Here is a 21,939-nt window from a genome sequence, read left to right as displayed (position 1 = left end):
TGACACGTGTTGCTTAAGAAGTGGATTTATGTAAAAATTACGTGTCATTACTAATATATCAATTTTTTTTTCTTTCAAGAGAGATGCGAGTGCTCTATGAGGATAATAATTTGTTTTATGTTAAAAAAATAATTAAATATCATTGTGATGTTCATTTTTTAATAATTTGTGGCTTGAATATGCTATTATTCTTATAGAAATCATCATGTTAGTAAAGTTCTTTTCTCCACTCAACAATAGACACCCGGCCACGCGGCCGAGCGCGGTGGAGAAGCCTCTCTCATTCTCTCCACTGTTTAGCTTTCCCCAAATAACAGATGATATTCAAATTAAAAAGACATCCATGAATGTCCATTGACGAGGACCTGTTCGCGATCTGGGTGTGAAAAGGATCGTCGCCCGGAGCTTCGACCGCCATGAGAGTTGTCTCTTGTTTCTTGGCTTTCGCCTAGAGAGAAACAGAGAATCTCAGAGGAAGATCATGAAACAGGGAGGAAGGTGGCAGATTATCTTCGCTTTTGGCGTGGCGTAGTGCGGTGCGGGGTCCGGCGTGAGTGTGTGTGTGAAGGGGACTTCGCTTAGATGATGGGTGTAGAGACAGAAAATTCCGTACATCCCAATGTCTTGTCCATGGGCAGCAGTGGAAATGTGGAGAGCGCTAGACCTAGGAGAAATTATAGTACGGGCCCTCCAGGTATCACGGTGCCGGAACATCCATTCGAGAAAATATTAGGATGTGCTTAATAACAGTTTGGTTTTTATCAAAGTAAACAAAGAATAAATCATTCCATCCCTTTAAAAATTTATGGTTTACGATATGCGAAACCCTCCATCGAGGAGATTTTGGCTGGTGTTGATCCACCTGATGTTTCAACAAACATTTTATGCCGTATCAAAATCCTCCAATTGATATTGCTCTCCTGTGCACAGAAATGGTGCAGCAGTTGGTTAACATGAACTTCTTGGTTTAGTTTTGCGATCGATGAAGAGCGATTTATGTCCAATATTTACAGAGCCATGACCGTTCGTCGCGAGAAAGCTCAGCTAGAAGCGCCTATCACGAGAAACATTCTCAAGTTACGATGATATTTCTTTGTGCCGAAGCGGAAAATATGGCATACATGGAAACTTGAAACCTATTCTGCTGGAGGAGTCAATTGAAGCATGTTAAGCCCTCCATCGACGACCAGGTTATGGCCATTCACGAATTCGGAATCTTCTGAAGCTCCACAGCATCAGCCACGTGCTTCACCTTCAAAACCCTTTTAAGCTCGAGCTCGGCTCAAACGTTCTCTCGATTTCCTCTTCGCTCCGGCCAAAACTGTTGCAGGGCATTGGTGTCGCGACCCCTCCTGGCGACACGCAGTTCACACGTATACCGTATGCTCCGAGTTGCTTGCTTGCCGACCTCACCAAGCCCAACACCGCATGCTTAGACATGGTATAGTCTATGTACTTGTCACTCCCTATGGTCGCAAACATGCTTGCCGTGCAAATTATGCTTCCCTTTATGTCCTTATCCACCATTGCGGGGCACCGTGCTTCACGCACGAGGCCATGCCTTTGACATTTACGGCGAAGAGGCGCTCGCAAGCCGACATGTCGAAATCAAGAATGTTTTGCTCAACAGAACTGAATACTCCGGCGTTGCTGAACATGATGTCAAGCTTACCATACAGTTGAAGGGTCGAATGTACTAAGGATATCACCTGTTGCTCATCCGCAACATCGCAGTGAATGTAGGTGCAGCAGCGGGAGCCGATTGATTCTACAAGATCTCGGCCCTTTCCATCCTGAATGTCAGCAATCACGACTTTTGCACCGTGACTGGAGAAACGGCGAGCCGTTTCCTCGCCGATGCCGCTTGCACCGCCGGTTACAATGGCTACTTTCCCCTCGAGTTTTTTGAAGGCAGAGTTCGCCATCCCTTTTCGTATGCAAAGCCAGAACAAAAAGGAATTAGAAATGACCAGATATATGCCTGAGGGAAAACAAAACTCTAGTAATAGGCTTCTGTAGAAAGTTAGTGATTCACTCTTGACATAGAAATCTAGAAATCCTTGTTCAATCTAGACTACCCCAGTGGACGTGAGAAACAAGCAAAGAAACGTCCAAAAGATTCCTAAAAATATCTTGTCCTTGGGCAGCAGCGAAAGCGTGGAAAGCACTAGACCTAGGAGATATTATTGCATGGGCCCTCCGGATATCATGGTGCCGGAACAAAGATGTCCTCAACAACAGCCTATTTCAAATAAATGAATAAATAATAAGAAATTTTTATGAACCCCGCTTCTTAAAAAATTTATGACTCGTTGTTATTTTATCAATAACCTAAAAATTGTTATACTAACTAAATATATTTCTCCACTCAAAGCAAGGTCTGATGAAGAAGCCTCTCCCATTCTCTCTACCGTTCATCTTCCTCAAATAACTGATGATATTCAAATTAAACAGATATCTTCGCGAGTCTAGGTGTGAAAAGGATCGACGCGCGGAGCTTCGACCGCCATGAGAGTCATCCCTTGTTTCTTGGCTTTCGCTTAGAGAGAAACAGAGAGAGAGTTTCTCAAAGGAAGATCATGATATAGGGAGGAAGATGGCAGATTATCTTCGATTTTGGTGTGGTGTGGTGCGGGGTCCGTGTGAGCGCGTGTGGGGATTTCGGATACATGATGAGGGCAGAGAGAAAATCCCATAGATCATTGTTGCGCAGATTTCTTTACTCAAAGAGAGATAGTGAATTATGGATGGTTGCAAATAATGCGCAAATTTGTTTAATCTATCTGTGTTGGAGAAATCTTTTCGAATATTTTAAAGTGACAAAACGTTTACATCGCAGTGGCCTGATAAATACGGACCTTCTCGTTTAGAGTCCTAAGACTTTTAGATCACCAGACCTCAAAGACTCGAGACTCAAGACTATTCTCATTGACAGTTTTTTTCTAATCCAGTAACGAAGGCAATCTAGAGCCGAAGTATTTGGTTGAGGATTTAGTCTTATCCTCTGAGAAGATCTCTTGGCTGGATAAAAATAACGGATTCTTTATTCGTAATCAAGATCGTTTGAAGATCCGATGGTCGACGAAATATTCTTGGAAGGTTCTATTCTTGGAAACCAAGATCTTGATTGTATGGGCGAACAGATTGATGGGCTATCGTCGGAGTTCCTTTAATAGCTCGAATGATCTTCTTGATCGATTCCGTCTAACGGGTAGATTGGAGGAATTCCTTTGGTAAGTGTCAACGGGTATGATGGCATAAAGGAGTATAAAAGGAAGACATTCTAGTTGCTTTAGTGCATGACAGATGAGAAATTCCGAGTTCACAGACTCGATTATTAGTCGATACATTTTGAGCAAAATTGTATACGCAAAGAGTGTCTATACTTAGTGATATCTTGAGCAAGTGTGGTAGATCATCTACACCGAGAAATCAAGGGAAAACATCGCTGTAACATCTCTTTGTTCATAGTGGAATCCAACCAATAGGCTGTTAGTGCAGAAGAGTGGACGTAGGCTTGGAAATAAGCGAACCACTATAAACCGCGTGTTCAATTTTCTCTTCTCTCGCCCTTACTTTGATTAACAGTTTGTCTCAAATCTATCAACCGTCTCGTTATTGTGCAATTATCGAGAAAAATCATTTATATACCTATTCACCCCCCTCTAGGTACGTATACTAGCTATATCAATTGGTATCAGAGCTCGTGTACTCACTTTATTTGAAGTGTTTTACTTTAGAGTAAAAGATCCATGGCTAGTATGCTAGCACCAGGGCTGGTGGAAGGGCAAAGCAATACTAGACCACCCTACTTTGATGGAAAGGATTACAACATCTGGAAGAACAAGATGAAAGCTTTCCTACGATCAAAGGATCATCTGAAATGGGACGTTGTAGAAAAAGGAATTACTCCTAAAGCTGCATCAGTCTCTGAAAGAGGGAAAGAAACAATTGAGACCAAATAATGACTCGGTGAAGAGATAATCACAGAATATCTTCTTGTGTTACAACAAAAGAAGTTTGTGACAGATTACATATCACCTATGAAGGAATAGATCGAGTGAAGGAAACCAGAATTAACATTCTCCTCGGTCAATATGAAGCATTCAAAATGAAACCAGAGAATCTATAACCGACATGTTTAGCCGTTTTACGAGATATTGTCAATGGTCTTGAGAATCAAGGACAAACAATTTCTGATCCCATGAAGGTAAACAAGCTACCGCGTGGACTCTCCAAGGATTTGAATCACATAAAAACTTCAATAAGAGAGACGCAAAGAATTATGCCACTATCTCGTCGACGCTGATTGGAACTCTTCAGTCTTATGAAGTGGAACAAATTAATGAAGATGAAGATCCAAAAGGTAAGAAATCCATTGCATTAAAATCAAATGATGATTCTGAAGATGATATGGACGATGAAGAGCTTGCTCTCATGATAAGAAGATTCAGAAAACTGAATAGAAAAGGAAGAAGGTTCAACTGAAAGAAACAAAGTTTTCAAAGACAATGAGACCAAGTCTGTTGGATGATGATGAACCAAACAAAGATGTAGTTTGCTTTGAATGTAAGAAAAAGGGACACATCGTATCCAACTGTCCTCTTACAAGAAGAAGAGAGGAAAAGCTGAAAAGTTTCGAAAAGTTCTCAAAGCCGAAACCCGGAGTGATACGAGTGTGAAGAAAGTGATAATGATTATGCCAACCTATGTCTAATGGCACAATCGACTCGAAAAGATGAATTTGAGGCAAGTAATTTTAAAATTCCTGTCAAAGTTTCTAAATACATTGATGAACTGTGTTTTAGTCTTAAGACTTCTCTCAAAAGAATTTCCGAACTTAAAAAGGAAAACTCAGCTCTAAAACAAAAGGAAAACGTTTTAGAAGAAAAAGTTAAAAGTTTAGACTTGAATGTTTCCACTCTTAAAGAAAATGAAAATAATCTTTTGAAAAAAAATGCCCTTTAAAAACTGACTTATCAAATATTTCAAAGAAATTTTCAATAGGGTCCGAAAACTTGAAAAATTCTTTCAGCTCAAAGACCTTACTTCAATAAGTCCGGTCTAGGTATGACAGCAAAAACAATTCCCTTGATTGATTTTCCTAAAGTAAAAGAAAGAATTAAGAAAAGACCCTCGAGAGAGGGGGGCTTACAAAAATCATTTCAAGAAAGTTTTTGTAAAGTCTGTAGGTTGAAATGCCCTCAGGTGTTCAAAGTGCAACAGTCCGGATCACTTTGAAAAAGAGTGTCCTATGGTTTGGAAACATGTTAAGAAAGTATGGGCTAATACTGCTTATCATACTAACACCAAAGGACCCAAGAAAATTTGGGTACCAAAGAAAGCTTGAGACTTTATTTTAAATGCAGGTCTCCGTCAAGAAAAAGGTAAAGTGGTATCTTGACAGTGGATGCTCAAGACACATGACAGGAAACTCAAATTGCTCCATAAAGCTTGTTCAAGTAAATGGTGGAAAAGTTTCATTTGGAGGGAACAGCAAAGGAAGTATTGTGGGATTTGGAACTGTGAAAATTGGAAATCTCACAATAAGTAATGTTTCCCTAGTAGAAGGACTCAATTACAATCTTCTCAACATTAGCCAATTGTGTGATACTGGTTTTAAGATCTTCTTTCAAGAAGGAACATGTTCGAATCAAAAAGACTCTACTCGCCTCTTTCATGGGTCGAAGACATGGAAATATCTATCTTCGAATGTAAAACCAAATGAATCACAATGCCTAATCTCAATTCAAGACGAAGCAAGCTTATGGCACCGAAAAGCTTGGTCATGTCAATATGAAGCAATTAGCCAAAATCTCATCAAAGCAGCTTGTTCGAGGTCTACCCAAATTACCATACCAAAAGATCGATCCATGCACTCCATGTATTCTCGGGAAAGGGTAAGAAATTCATTTAAGCCAATAAATCATGTCTCTACTAATCATGTACTACAAAGCTTGCTGCATATGGATCTCTTCGGACCAACTAGAACCCAGAGCATTGGAGGTAAGAAATATTGCATAGTAATTGTGGACGATTACTCCCGCTTTACTTGGGTATATTTCCTTACAAGTAAGTTCGAAACCTTCTCGTATTTTGAAAAATTTGCTAAAAAGGTTCAAAATGAAAAAGGGATGTGTTATCTCAAGTATAAGAACAGATCATGGAGGTGAATTTGAAAATCAAGATTTTACAAAATTTTGTGATGAATCTAGCTTTAAGCATGTGTTCTCCTCTCCATATACTCCTCAGAAAATGGAGTTGTGGAAAGAAAGAATAGATCTCTTCAAGAAATGGCTAGAACTCTTTTAATTGAAAGTAAGATTTCTTCACGATTTTGGGCTGAAGTCAAGTTTCAACAGCATGCTATATCATCAATAGAGTCTTCTTAAGACCTATTCTAGAGAAACCCCTTATGAGTTATTCAAAGATAAGAAGCCTATTGTTTCATACTTTCATGTATTCTGTTGCAAATGATTTATATTGAAAAATGCAAAAGATCGAGTTGGTAAGTTTGAAGAAAGATCAGATGAAGGCATCTTCCTTGGATATTCTACATCAAACAAAGCCTACAGAGTCTATAACAAGAAGAGCCGACCGTGAGGAGTCAATGAATGTCAAATTTCAAGACTCTACGCAAGATGAATCCAAATCAAACTCATCATGAAGAGTCTGAATCTGCTCCAGACCCTCCAAAGCTTACAACTCAAGAAGCATCTCAGACTCTAGAAGACCAGCATCAAGTCTGTTCGTGAAGATTCAAATAAAGAAAGAGATCATCAACCGACAAATCAACCAATAACCGGAAGCATAAGTCCAAATATCCCAAAGATCTCATTATCAGCGAAATTAATGAAGGAATTCGCACCAGATCCAAAAGGCGTGAAGAGTCTAGTGTTGTGGCTCTCATTTCTGAAATTGAACCAAAAAGCATAGAAGAAGCTTTATCTGATGAAAGATGGATTGAAGCTATGCAAGAAGAGCTCAGATAGTTCAACATTAATGATGTCTGGGAATTGACATCTAAACCAAAAGGTAAAACTATTATTGGAGCTAAATGGGTGTTCACGAACAAAATGAATGAGAAAGGAAGAGTCGTACGAAACAAAGCAAGACTCGTGGCCAAGGGATATACACAAGAAGAAGGAATAGACTATGATGAGACTTACGCACCAGTAGCAAGGTTAGAAGCTATTCGACTATTACTTGCATTTGCTTGTTATAAAAATTTCAGGTTATTCCAAATAGACGTCAAAAGTGCCTTCCTAAATGGATTTATCCATGAGGAAGTTTATGTGGAACAACCACCAGGGTTTGAAGACCCAAAGAAGCCAGACTCGCCTTGACCGAAAAAGGCCTTGTATGGTTTAAAGCAAGCACCTCGAGCTTGGTACGATAGGCTAAGTAAGTTCTTAATATAGAATGGTTTTGTCAAAGGTAAAGTAGATACTACTTTATTTATCAAAAAGGAAAACAAAAGCTTTTTACTTGTTCAAATATATGTGGATGATATTGTTTTTGGATCCTCTAATGAAAGTCTATGCAAGAAATTTTCTAAGTCTATGCGGACGAGTTTGAAATGAGTATGATGGGAGAGTTAACATTATTTCTTGGTCTTCAAGTAAAACAATTGAAAGAAGGAACTTTTATTTATCAAGAAAAATATGCTAATGATCTTGTCAAAAAGTTTGGACTGAAAAGTGCAAAAAGACCGACATACCGATGTCAAGTTCTTTAAAGATAGACAAAGATGAAGAAGGGAAGAAAGTTGATCAAAAGCTGTATAGGAGCATCATTGGTTCACTTCTTTATCTTACTGTTTCTAGACCTAACATTTTGTTGAGTGTTTGCATCTATGCTAGGTTTCAATCGGATCCTAGAGAATCCCATCTCGTCTGCCGCGAAACGTATTATTAAATACGTTGCTTCATCTTCAAGCATCGGTCTTTGGTATCCTAAGAAGGGAGACTTTAATCTTATGGGATATTCAGACGCAGATCTGGCCGGTTGCAGAGTTGATAGAAAAAGCACTTCAGGAACTTGCCAATTGCTTGGAAGCAGGACAATGTCTTGGTTTTCAAGGAAACAAAGCACTGTGTCTCTCTCAACAACAGAAGCAGAGTATGTAGCTCTTGGAAGTTGCTGTTCGCAAATTCTATGGATAAAACAACAGCTACAAGACTTTGGAATTGAAGACTCATGCACGAGAGATTAGATGTGACAACACCAAATAAGCAATCAATCTCACTAAAAATCCAATCCTTCACTCAAGAGCAAAGCATATAGAGATTCGACATCATTTCATTAGAGATCATGTTCAAAATGGAGAAATCTCGATTCAATTTGTTGATTCAAAAATCAACTAGCGGATATATTCACGAAGCCTTTGGAGAAAAATCAATTCGATTTTATCCGTTCAAGACTCAACATTTTGAAGCTTGAGGAAGTTAAAGTCTAGAGACTCTCCAACCCTCAGACTCAGACATTCATGGCTATAGACTGTAAGTTATTATTATATTCAATCTCGAAAAGGTACAATCATTAGTACAGTTAATTTATAATTTCCGTGAAAAACTGAATCTTGTCTTTTCAAAAAGATTAACTTCTATTTGGCAGTTATTGATTTTAAAAGAGGCGTCGGTTCATTTTCCTTTGTGCCGATTGGTTTTTCCTTTTTAAACTGAGTTATATATATACAGTTTTCCTCGCTTAAACTTCAAAACCCTAAAAATGCATTCTCCTCCCAATCCTGTCTCTACTTCGTGTTCATTTTCGAGAAAGTTGTCATCTTTTCTTGGGAAAGCGAGTAAAGGAATCTTTCAACGAAAAGGAAGGATGTCTTCTTCGAGAAAGTCTTCAAGAATTGCAAACAGGGGACCACAGAGAATGAAGGAGGGGCCTACCCATTTCGATCTCACCGAAGAGGAAGAATTACTGAGTCAGCAACAGAGCCCTATTCATTCTCCACCACGTCACTCTTCATCATCTACCCCACAAGGTGCGGGTCAACAACCGGAGGAAAAAATAATCGAGGATGCAGACCCAGTAAGAGTCCAAAAACCCTCTTTTATTTACAAGCTCTATCGTGCGTTGAAGAGCATTGGGACTCCGCTGAACTATATAGATGGTTTCCTTAAAGATAAGAATTATGGGAATGAGTAAATATTTTTGCGACAAATGGAGGATTTGGGGATTGCTCCCAAAGGAAAGGCTGATGAAGCACTTGCGAACATTCCAAGTGACCCTCGTATATCGGGACTGAATCCGACTGATGGGAACGATGATGATAAAATGTTCAGTGAATTTCAACCTAGAATGGGTGTTGCTGCAAAGGTGAAGGGAAAAAGGATGGATTTGTTTAAATCGAAGGAACATGAGAATCAGTTCTTCAGACTGTTGAAACAAGGGGTGATAAACCCTAGGAGTGTTGATTTCGATTTCTTGGATGCCATTAATGTGAACTTAAGGGAGAAGTTCAATCTGCTTCAACTTGAGCAATTTTGCTCCGATACCACAGACGATTATGCGCAATTGACAGCATATTTCTATTCGAATCTTAGCTTTTTAGATGCGAATAGAATATCCTTCAGTGTTCGAGACCAAGTCTATGAGGTAGATGTGGACATGTTGGCAGACATAATTGGAGTTGAAAGAGGACGATATAAACCAATCAAGGTTTCAATCGTACCACACTGGAACTTGTCAAAGACAGGAGTACAGAAGGAAGAGTTACCTACTCAAGAATGCATGCCATCAACATCTTGCTTCACAAAATTGTGATCAACTGTATCAGGCCAAAGTCTACATCCAAGACTGACGTGTCTAACTCCGAGGCGAAATTGATGTACGTGATCAATTCGGGAAAAAGTTCTCTCCCCTCACACCATTCTCTTTCACATGTACAGAGCAATGGTGAAGGACAAGGGCCAATTGCCTTATCTAGGTCTTGTGACCAAGATCTTCAGACACTTGAACATTGAACCTCCACATACTCTTTGTATTCGACCATGCGACAAAATGGTGGTGGGTTTGAAGATGCTGACAAAAATGCGTCTGAAAGAGCTTAATAAGGCGATGGAGAAGTTCAAAGTGAAGACTCCAAGATCTTCGCATCAAAGAGAAAAGGAAGGAGCCCATGGGTGCTCCATCCAAAAAGATGAGAACTCTTATCTTGGAGGATGAAGATGAAGAGGAAGATCTCACTATCTCTGCATTGAAAAGAACCAGACGTTCTGTACCAGAATCAACAGAACGACAGAAGAAAGGAAAAGAAGCAGAAGAAAAAGAACAGAGTGAAGAAGAGGAACAAGCAAAGAACAGAGAAGCAGAGGAGCAACAAGAGAAAGAGAAAGAAGACGAAGAGAAAGAAGCTGAAGAAGAAGGAGAAGCAGTAAAAGAAAAGTCTGCAGATGAAGCCACAGAGAAAGGGAATCAAGATGCTGAAGAGCATGACCATCACTCTTCCCCAATTGAGGTCCTAGAGACAAAGATGGCGAGCAAGGAAGAACTACTCCACATGCTGTCAACAGTGAAGGTGTGAATCGCTCACCAGCAAATCCAGAAGATTTTCAGACTTCTCAAATGCCTGAGGAAGGACATGATACGTCAACACCAAATCTGCTCGATTACACCGAAGTTCCATCGTCTGCCTTCACTCCATCCGAAAGAGCAAATGCGAGCACACAAACGGACAATACCGCAGATTTTCGTCGTATCCTTGATGTTCTTCTGGAAATGCAGGGTCAAATCTATGCTCTGGAATGTGAACTTCAAGTCATGAAGAATGCTGGACAAGCATCTTCCGTTACTCCCGGCAAATCAAATGAAAGACCTCGCTCTTCAAATTCAAGCCAATGCCAAAGGAGAAGAGGTGGCTCATCTACGGGAAGACTTGAAGAGGCCGGAAGGCATCGTCCAATCGATGGGAGATTTCCAGTTGTGCACGTTCCTGCAAAGCACTTGACTCTTCTCTCACCTTTTTAATGATGACAAAAAGGGGAGAATTGCAATTTGAACTCTTTAAAACTCTTTTTGAACTCTTTAAACTTTGACGTGTTTGAATATTTGAGTATGACTTGGGTGTGAACTTGAATTTGACTGACTTATGTGTGGATTTTGATGTTTGACTGTTTGCATTTATATCAAGTGTTGCTGTATGGTCTTACTTATGAAAGACTAACCGATTTTCTGTGGATGCATAATCTAGTTGATTTATTAATCTTTATGAGATAGCCATTTTGCTTGAGTAATGTTTTGCAGGTCAAAGTTGTTCAAATCTACAGGAAAGTTTTGTCACCATCAAAAAGGGGGAGATTATTGGAGAAATCTTTCCATAATATTTTGAAGCCGACAAAACGTTTCTACTGCCCTAGTCGGATAAATACAAACCTTCGTTTAGAGTCCGAAGACTTTCGATCACCGCACTCAGCACTCAAGACTCAAGACTCAAGACTATTCTCATTGACAGTTTTTTTCTAATCCAAAGGTGAAGGCAATCCAGAGTCGAAGTATTTGGTTGAGAATTTAGTCTTATCCTCTGGAGAAGATCTCTTGGCTGGATAAAAATAATGAATTCTTTTATTCGTAATCAAGATCGTTTGAAGATCCGATGGTCGACGAAATATTCTTGGAAGGTTCTATTCTTGGAAACCAAGATCCTGATTGTATGGGCGAACAGGATTGATGGGCTATCGTCAGGTTCCTTTAATAGCTCGAATGATCTTCTTGATCGATTCCGTCCAACTGGTAGATTGGAGGAATTCCTTTGGTAAGTGCCAACGGGTATGATGGCATAAATGAGTATAAAAGGAAGACATTCTAGTTGCTTTAGTGCATGACAGATAGAGAAATTCCAAAGTCTGAAGCACCTTGATTATTAGTCGATACATTTTGAGCAAAATTGTATACACAAAGAGTGTCTATACTTAGTGATATCTTGAGCGAGTGTGGTAGATCATCTACACCGAGAAATCAATGGAGAACATCGCTGTAACATCTCTTTGTTCATAGTGGAATCCAGCCAATAGGCTGTCAATGCAGAAGAGTGGACGTAGGCTTGAAATAAGCCGAACCACTATAAACTGCGTGTTCAATTTTCTCTTCTCTCAGTCTTACTTTGATTACTGTTTGTCTCAAATCTATCAACTATCTGTTATTGTGCAATTATCGAGAAAAATCATTTATATACCTATTCACCCCCCTCTAGGTACGTATACTAGCTATATCAATCTGTCTTTTATGCAGAAAGAACCTTTTACCAACCACGTCACGGGTCGAATTGCTGAAGGATCCCATCTCATTATGACATGCAGGCCAGCCAATGAAATATTTTCTCCCGGTGCTTGTATAAAAATAATAAAATAACCTCCAATTTGAATGGGTATTTGTGTGGAGTGCCATAAGGCGTGCTAATTGAGCAGTGGACCTTTCATTTATTCTCACTCACTTCAGACGTGGGAAACTAATATACTTGTCTATCTTGCGGTAATCAGAATCGAAATTATGACGTGATATCTACCTTTACTATCGTAAGACTTCATAATTCTCTATTTATCTTTATTTTTCTGATAGAGAGAGAATATATGAGTGATATTGCGGGCTCTCGTACCTTCAAAACGAATCTCTTGTTTATTTCTTTCCCTTAAACCTTTTAAGAACTTGTTCGGTCTAGAGATAAATGAATTATGGATTATTGCAGATAATGCGCAAATTTGTTTGATCTATCTGTCTTTTACGCAAACAGAACCTTTTACCGACGACGTCACGTGTCGATTGCTGAAGGACCCCGTCTCATTATGACATGCAGACCAGCCAATGTAATATTTTCTCCTAGAGCTTGTGTAGAAATAATAAAATAATCTCTAATTGAATGGGTATTTGTGTGGATTTGACGGATATGGGTTTATGAACTCACTTCCCCATGAATTGTATCTTTGAAATGATCATATTTTGTTCCATTGTCCATCCTTTACTTAATACATACCATATATATACACACATTTACACATCACGAATTGTTATCGATGTCAAAATCATACTTACACGCAATCTTAATTCCAACCGCTACCGATGCTTGCCCAACAAGAATATTTTTTCCATCAAACTTCGGCAAGTTCCAGTGAATTTCCCAAGAGAAAACTTCAAACTTTAGAACTTTAGGTGGCTGCTACCTTTTGTGAAGCATCATTGTTGACTGTTACCTGACCAACCTTGACGTTTAACCTGGAGCCACCTTTTATCAGCTTCAGTCAATGACTTTGCAATGGGTGTATAAAAGAAGAACAAAAGGCAGGAAAAGGGACTTTCAACTTCTTCCTCTTTAGATTGCCTTCTTTGGTCTATCTATTCAGAAGATCTGAGAAACTTCAATGGCCATACACCCTTAGGACCTCCGAAATTCGAAAGGCTTGAGGCATCTTTGTAAAACTTGTCATCATCCAATCATCAGAGATGCTGTCAGAGAAACTTCAGCATCGAAACCTTTCTTTTCCATGGATTACACTTCTGTAAAGGAACTATTTCTACGTTACTCTACCTATTAAAAGTGCCAAAGCTTGAAAATGAAAAGCAAACATGGGAACTTGCACCGACTTATTCTGCTAAAAGACTTCCGATAGAGCGTGTCCACGCTTACTCGACTACCAGATTATTACAAAATCTTCAATGCAAGAAACACCACCGCACGACATGCTTCACTTTCAACGCCCTTTCAAGCTCCATGTTGACTCGAGGGAACCCTCGACTTCCTACTTGCTCCTGGCCATCAAGCCATGCAGCAATTGCATCGCAACTATCTCCGTGACGCGCAGTTCATGCAAATGCTGCATTCTCCGACTTGCTTGCACGCCAACCTCACCGATCTCAGGCACAGCATGCTTAGATCTGACGTAATCAATGTACTTATCACTTCCATTAGTGGCGACGAGGCTGGCTGTGTAAATTATGCTTCCCTTGAGCCCCCATCAACTGTGGCACGACCCCCATGCCTGACGCAAGTGGCCAATCCTTGGACATTGATCGCGAAAAGTTGCTCAAAAGCCGTCATGTCAAGTTCAAGAATGCCTTGCTCGATGGAGTTGCAAACTCCTGGATTGCTAAACATGAATTCCAGGCGACCATGCAATTGAAGGGTTGACTGTTCTAAGGGCTTCACCTGTTCTCCATCCGAGACATCACAAGAATGTAGATGCAAAAGGAGATTCTTTTCTAGGAGGATGTCAGCGATCACGACACATTCACCATGATTAGTGAACTAAAAAGCTGTCTCCTCACCAATGCCACTCGCACTGCAGGTTATGATGGCTACTTTCAACCGAGCTTTTCCAATGCATGGTCTGCCATCCTTTCCCTACGCATAGGTTGAGATAAAGGATGGTACCAGAAACGGTTTTTTTACTTATATCAGGGAGATGAACATCCCTTTATACATAAAACTGGAGAGAATTCAGATGGAGGCTGGTTTTTCTATTGGTTAAGATGCTTGAGAAAAAATAAAATGAATTCTAGTTTTAGATTAGCGATGCTAGCTCAGTAAGGAATTTTTTCAAAAACAGGATGTATCTCAGTTGACTTTCACTTCACCAAATCTTCTGCAGGTACATTTTATATGAACCATCTCTTTCATTATCTTATTAATGAGAGGTCACCAGCCGTCATTTAATTTGGCAGAAAATGGTGAAAGCAAGAGAGCTTTATCATGTTTCTCGTTTTCAAAAGAAGCTGTGTATGTTATTTCCTTATTCGTCAGAGTTGTGAGTTGGATAAGCAAGGGGAAACCACGGTTGCTTTATCTTTGACTGAAATAGAGAACATGGCCCTTAATCATGCTGCTAAGGAAGTGATTTGGCCACAGAAATTGCATAAAGAGCTTGGTGTTATGCAAGGGACAATGAAGATTGGTTGTGATAGCTGAAGTGATAAATTCTACAACAAAGCATATCAGCATACAAGATCACTTTATTCGAGAGAAAGTTGAACAAAAAAACTGTAGTGTTGAAAAAATTGACACATGTGAATAGTGCATATTTCTTTTACCAAGGCAATGAATGCTGAAAAATTTAAATGATGTACACAGTATAGGATTTAAAGAAGTATGGGGAGTATTTACTGATTTTGAGACCAAGTATGAGAATATTGGGGTGTGAATCATACTTTCCATTATAAAGGGGCAGCACCCTCACAATGCGTGCACGCGTGTGTAGTTCTCATCCCCAAAAGAGCTCTTTGGGGGATGAGGGCACCCTCGGAGTTTATATGTAGAGTGGGTTGGCTTCTTCAAAGCAATGTAAGACTCCTTTCCACATAGGCTTAACATATACCCCAATCCATAGAATCAGGTTTTGATACCAACTAAGATTCTCGTTACCAAAGGCTCTTATGAGGTGAAGGCAGCCCCCAAGATTAGATGGAGAGCGGGTAACTTCAAGACCATGACTCACCTTAATACATTAATTACATCACAACTCATCACCATGAGTCATCTTAAAACATTAATTACATCAAAAGTCATCACCTAGACTCATCATATATTATCTTTCTCTAGCAATTTGAAGGATATAATGGAGAGGTACGATGTGCTAATCATAGCAAAATCCTCAACTGGACATAGACATAATTTAAAGGTGAACCAAGACAAAACCTCGATTCTCAAATTCTCTTTCACTTTTACTCTTTATTCTCTTTGTGATTGTAAGACAAATCCTAACAATCATTGTACCACATGCATCTTTATGGACTAATTCCAATGGCTTCTTAGCTCTCCATATACCTTGTCACGACCTAACCTCAAATGCATCATCTAGAGTTTGGCCAATAGATTATTAAGTCTAAACTTAGCTCGGGCTCTTCCAAATCCATATCAATTCACGACTTAAATTTAAGTTTTTAGCATACAAATAAATTCTATCTAGGAGTCGCCACTAATCAGTTTATGGTAAGTCAACTAGACACTTAAGTAAAATTACTCCTATGAACTAGAGAATTTGAGTATAAGGACTTTGTTATATTAGATTTCTCTAATGCCTTTTCGGTATCATTCTTTTCATGAAAAAAAATATTTATTAGGCATCTTGAATTTATTTTATTACTCCCTACCATGTGAGGTGATTATGCGAGTGCGCAATCCAGTACCAATAAAATAATAAATAAATTGCAAGACTTACCTCATACAATGAAAGTATCTGCAATGTTAGCTTAAAAATCACGTCAGCAATTATAAATATGTTTTTTATTTAACACATAGTTGCTTAATTTTTTTGGATCTTCACTTATTTAAATGAAACCTAGAAATTAGGTGCATACAAAAATGTTTGACTAAAATGACATGCAGCATGCAACCTGACATGCAAACTATATGTTACGCAACATTTATTAAATGACCTAGTCTAATGACGGGAAAAGATTGATGCAACTATTCTAACATATCATGCATTATCCTAAACATGCAATTTACTAGATGACGTGCAATTAATGAACTAATCTTACGTAACACGAGCGTGATTTTTTTTTTTTGTGTTTTCTTTTAATTAAAATTCGAAATTAAATGTGCATGATATTTAAATATGCAAACTATCCTAGAAAAGAAGATCTAATTTATTTTGAAAAGATATTTTTGGTATTTTACTAAATTCGGAATTATAAAATAACCAACATAAACATGCAATCTATCCTTAAAAAAACTACTTTAATTGTGTCTAATCTTTTAGAGATTTTTTAGAAGTAAAATCAAGTAAAACCAAGCAAAATTAGAAAGAAAGAAAATCCACAACAAACATGTCATCGATCACATGAGAAATTATCGATATTCATCTAATTATAGAAATAAATTGACAAATCGTATCTCGCACATAAGATCAAATTGGTCAATTTTTATAAAATTGTGAATCATATCTCGGGCATGAAATCGGATTGACGATTTTCTGTACAATCGCGGGTCATAAATCGAACTGTCAATCGTATGCACATTATGAAATTAAGAATTAATCCCTAATTTAGAAGGCGACTCATGGTCATGGATATGATAATATATCTTGAACTTCAATCATATGCATCAATGATATTTTAAATGAGGAGATGGAGTATTCGAAAACCAAATAAGACAAGATTTTTACCTAATCTGAATTTTGGCTTCCAAATTTGACTTAACCAATGACGACTTGTGAATCACAATCAAGGCTCAACATGATGGGGCAAGGCTCGGGCTTCGCGACGCTGGGATTGGACTAGAGGTGGCAAAATGGGTCACTTATTTTTTGAAAAAACTAGTTAAATGGGTTTAACAATTAAAGACTTAAGATAGGTAGGTTTTAAATGGGTTGGATTTAGAACCCATTTTCAACCAAAACCTTGCAATCTCTCTCTTCCCTCTTTAACTTTACAAAAATATTTGTTTATAAAAATCGAAATTATATTACTTTTTTATTTTAATTTTCTTTTCTTCTTCTTTTTCTTTTTTCTTTCCTTTTTTTCTTCTTCCTTCCTTCGTGGTCGGCACGCGATGGTTGGCGACCGGCCGGCGAGCTTCGAGCTCGCCAAATTTGGCAAGGCGGAGGCCTCGCTAATCTAGTGAGACTCGAACTTGCTAACGCCGGGCAAGGCTCAAGCCTCTCTAGATCCAGCAAGGGGCGAGCTCGAGCCTCGCCAATCCAGCAAGCCTCCCGAGCTCGCCGAACTGGGCCGGAGGCCTCACCGATGTCCAACGAGGCTCGAGCTCACTAGATCTAGGGAGGCGGAGGCCTCGCTAATCTAGCGAGCCTTGAGCTCGTCGGTGTCGACGAGCTCGAGGCTAGCCTATGGCCGCCGCTGTCATTGTGGCCAGCAACCAGCCAAAGAAGAAGAACAAAAATAAAAATAAAAATAAAATTATTTTCTTAAAAATAAAAATAATTAAATTTTTAATTTTAAAATTTAATTAAAAATTAATTTTTTAAAATAATTATTTTAAAAATTATAAAAATTGTCCATTAATTGTATAAAACCATTTTAGCAATAACATTTTTAAAATATATATATTTAAGAAATAAGTTTTTTTAGGTTTTGTTAAATGAATAAGGTATAGATCGAGTATAAGTTGGGTCGGGTATGGGTCCAAAAGGGTCGGATTAAATTGATTAATTTGGGTCGATCATTTATGACCCGACCACCCGTTTAACTAGTCTAGACTAGACTGCAGTGGTGCTGATGCCCACTGAACTTGACTTAAACAAGTCCAACAAACTTCCGAAGAAAGCTGGGAGGCTCAACGAAGTGGGCTGGACTCGTGCCGGCAACGTCTGATGTTGGTCTCCTCTGAGATCAAGCCGAGAAGGAGAGAGTGGGATGTCAAGGACCCCGTGGGAGTTCGTGAGATATCAGCAAGCTTGAAGCAGCAATGACGATGCCAGGAGGCAATGCTTGAGTGAAGCTCAACCACGAGGGGGCTCCCCGGTGCGGGTGATCGGCAAGGGACAAGGACGGTAGGAGCGATGCGATCGGCAAGGACATCGGGATGGCTTGCGCGTCGCCGTGTGTCACGTGACGGCCGGAATGACGCAGGCAGACGGTGGGGGTGTTTGGTTAAGCTTTCCCAAGGGGCTTTGAGCCCCCAAAGGCCCTTGGGAAAAATTTAAGAGTGTTTGGTTCGACTTTCAAAGGCTACTTGGCAAAATGCTTGCCTTTGGAATGTTGAAAGCCCAAAGCAGGTGGACACCGCTTGGGCATTCCAAAGATTCTCGGCATGCTCATGGGAGGATTAATAAATTTTGCATTCTTGTCTATTTTACCCTCAAAATTTTGTTAAAAGTCCAATTTTACCCTACCCCAAAACAAAACCCTACCTTTCTCGACTCGACACTCTTTCCTCTCCGTTGTTCTACAGTCCATCACGCGAAGCTCTTTTCTTTTCGTCGATTCTCGCAACATCACATCCGCCCGCCGATTCTCGCAGCATCGCATCTGCTCTCGCCGATTCTTTTTCTCTCCTCTCTCTCTCTCTCTCTCTCTCTCTCTCTCTCTCTCCTCTCCTCTCTCTTCCTCCTTTTACTTCCTTTTCGTCACCGGATGGTAAACGAATCCGCTTATTATCAGTCTTCTCGATTTGTTCCCCCCCTCTCTCTCTCTCTCTCTCTCTCTCTCTCTCTCTCTCTCTCTCGCACACCCGATCCCTCTCTCTTTTCTCCCCCTGTTCTTGTTCGTCCGTTCGGGTGTTTGTTCAATTTCGATTCGTGCGTATAATTCTGTTTTTCTTAGGTCTGCGCCGGAACCGCGTGATTGGGGTCAGATAGGCGTTGTCGGTGCGTTTGGAATTCGATTGATCTAGGAGTGTTGCGGTTTTTCGGTTCTTGAATTTCACACAGGATTCGGTGTGCGATGGGTGTGTGCTTGGTGAAGTTTGCTAGCTGAATTTCGGGCTCTTTCGTTCTGTTATGTGCCAACTCGTTTCTCTCAGGAACACCTGACCGAAGAAGGCGAGGACGAGTTGCTATGTGGTGCCGAGTCCGGGTGGGTCGAAGCTCGGACGTGGTGCGATCACTTGGCCTCCCTGTGCTCCGATCTCGTTCACATTTCGACCCCCAACACACCCTGCAATAGGTTGGTCTACGATCTTGCTTGCTTTGATTGATGCATTGTTATGAATTTTTGTGCCCTATTGAATGGTGGGTTCGGTTTCACCACCTTTCATCATGGTAGCTGTAAATTGTTATAGCTGGAAGACAGCGCATAGTAGAATTGAATGAGTGATAGTTCGATGTCCTGTGTTGTAGAGTAGGAGGGGTTTTGATCCCTTCCTGTTGCATAGATGAATGCATAAGTTGTTAGAGGCACAAGAGCTTAAAAGATGATGCAGTTTCTTGGATCCTCTATTTGGTGTACTCATGGAGGGAAAAGTATGATTAGCTTGGAAAACTGGATTGTCTGTGCTGTGATGAGAGGGACTTCGAAAATTCCCTTGTAGGCATTGACCATGATTGCAAAATGCTTATACAATCGCCTAGTTATGCTACTTTTGGCATGAAACAATGTGGGGAGTTGGAAAAGAACAAAAGTAGGATCATATGATGTGATTGTAATTCATGGATAGTTTGGTTATGTACTTTTCATTAGGCAATTGTTTTTGCTGGAATTCCACACAAGCTGGAGGATGCCCATGTTTTCATCTTGTTCACAGGTGTCTTGAAAATCTCATGGATCAATTAATTTTTGTTGTCTTTCACCCAAAAGAAAAAATTAATTAATTAATTTTTGTTGTCTTGAAGATGGGTCAAAGGTTGGAGTTTGGAGTGTGCCATCATTTGCTTCACGTGGAGAAATTGTTTTGTAGATCTTACTCACGGATAATAGCAATAAGTGAATCGTGTCCTAACTCACTAGCTGTTGGTGATTTCGTGCTTTAGCTGATGTTGCTTGAATCTTTCAAGCAGAGATAAGGGTAATCTGTGCAGTTCTGCCCGTTTGCTTTTAAGTCATCCAAGAGGATACGGCTTGTTTCCTCAATAAATGTTGTTGTACATTCAGATTGACTTCTTTGTTAAAACATTCTCTGTCATGCCTTTTTGTCCACCTCAATACAAAATTAGCCATTTACCTGCAAAGATTGTATTATCCACTTGTTGTGGCGCTGTTATACGTTCTTTATTTTACTTAACATGGTGGATGAAGCAGTGGAAACTAGGAATTTAGTTTCTTCACTCAGCAAGGTGAAGCTCATGAATCCGTTAACACAATTCCAAAATAATGAGTGCTGTGATTGACCTTTTCATGTAAATGCTTCCAATTGCAAACAGCCACTTTAACCATTGCTTTGGACATGTTGGGAACAGATTATCATGGTTGTGATATTCGCATTTGTTTTTTTGGCCTTTATTTGCTACCTCTCGGTCTAGAGCTGTCAAAGTAGAACTAGCCCATTCTTATCGCAGAGAAGTATGACGGATGTTGGGGATGGCAAGTTATGTTTAGACTAATTAGTTGTGGAGTACAAACCAACGAGTGGGTTGTCTCCATTTAAGCCATTGATTGGGTCTCCTGTTGTCTTCATCAAGACATAAACAGAACTCTCAGGTGGTGAAGGAAGTTAGGTTCATCTTGGACATTCTTCAATTGAATTGATAGATAAGATCCAAGGAAGAAATAACAGGGAATTTGGTAACAGCTTATGAACTCTGATTATGTCATGATGATTATGTCATAGAACTAGGTTGATAAATTCTCTTAAAGCAGCCAAACTCCTTAAAGCGGATGCATGCTTAGCCTATTTGTGATGGGACTCATGGAAGATTCACACTTAGATCAGAAGATGCGGTTTGCCCTGTCTCCATTTTCATTTAAACGTTAAACATCTCCAAATCTAGAATGCTTTTCTGGGTTACTCGTTATAATGATAAACCATGAGCTATATGGCCTCCTAACATTGCAGGGACTGCACTTTGCACATTCTTAGATCAAGAATGGGAACCTTTCAAGTTTCTGCCTTTCTTTTTTCATGCATGACCAGCACTTATAGCTTTTGAAGTTGATTGTCCTGTTGTTGTAATAATTTGACATTTTCTTCCATCCTGTTCGCCTGCTGTTGTGAATACAGACAGGACGTGGATCCCCTGAGGACGATCTTCTACGGGGAGTACCAAAACTGCGGGGTGGGGCCGAGCACGGCCCAATGGGTCGCGTGGGCCGGGTATAAGCCAGCTCTCACGGCGACTAAGGCCGGGAAGTTCATGGTGGGGTCGTTCATCCAAGGGAGCGAGTGGTTGCCTCAAACGAGCATGACGTTCGACGCCGCTTTGTAATACGGTAATTGGTAATGATGTAGAGCCGCGAAGTGCCTATAGAGAAAAGAAAACTGTTTTCTATTGTCCCCTTCTTCTTCTTCTTTTTTTATTAATCGACAATGAAATTTCTTTGTAGCATTTCGGTTTTCTCATATATGCTGTACACTAATTATGAAAACGGCAAAAGAGAATCAAT

General features: G+C 39.7%; 1 protein-coding gene across 1 annotated transcript; it reads right to left on the bottom strand.

Moving 5' to 3' along the window:
• Nucleotides 1–983: 983 nt before the first annotated feature.
• Nucleotides 984–2,232, bottom strand: LOC104418977 (short-chain dehydrogenase reductase 3b). The gene is given in 4 exon segments (XM_010030466.3): nucleotides 984–1,228; nucleotides 1,231–1,260; nucleotides 1,263–1,532; nucleotides 1,535–2,232. Coding segments are annotated over 4 exon segments (783 nt in total). The 5' UTR covers nucleotides 1,926–2,232; the 3' UTR covers nucleotides 984–1,136.
• Nucleotides 2,233–21,939: the final 19,707 nt, after the last annotated feature.

This window comes from Eucalyptus grandis, chromosome 2 (genome assembly GCF_016545825.1).
Source record: "Eucalyptus grandis isolate ANBG69807.140 chromosome 2, ASM1654582v1, whole genome shotgun sequence".
In the NCBI taxonomy this organism is placed as follows: domain Eukaryota; kingdom Viridiplantae; phylum Streptophyta; class Magnoliopsida; order Myrtales; family Myrtaceae; genus Eucalyptus; species Eucalyptus grandis.
Note: the sequence above shows the minus strand (reverse complement) of the source record. Positions and strands in the feature narration are given on the sequence as shown.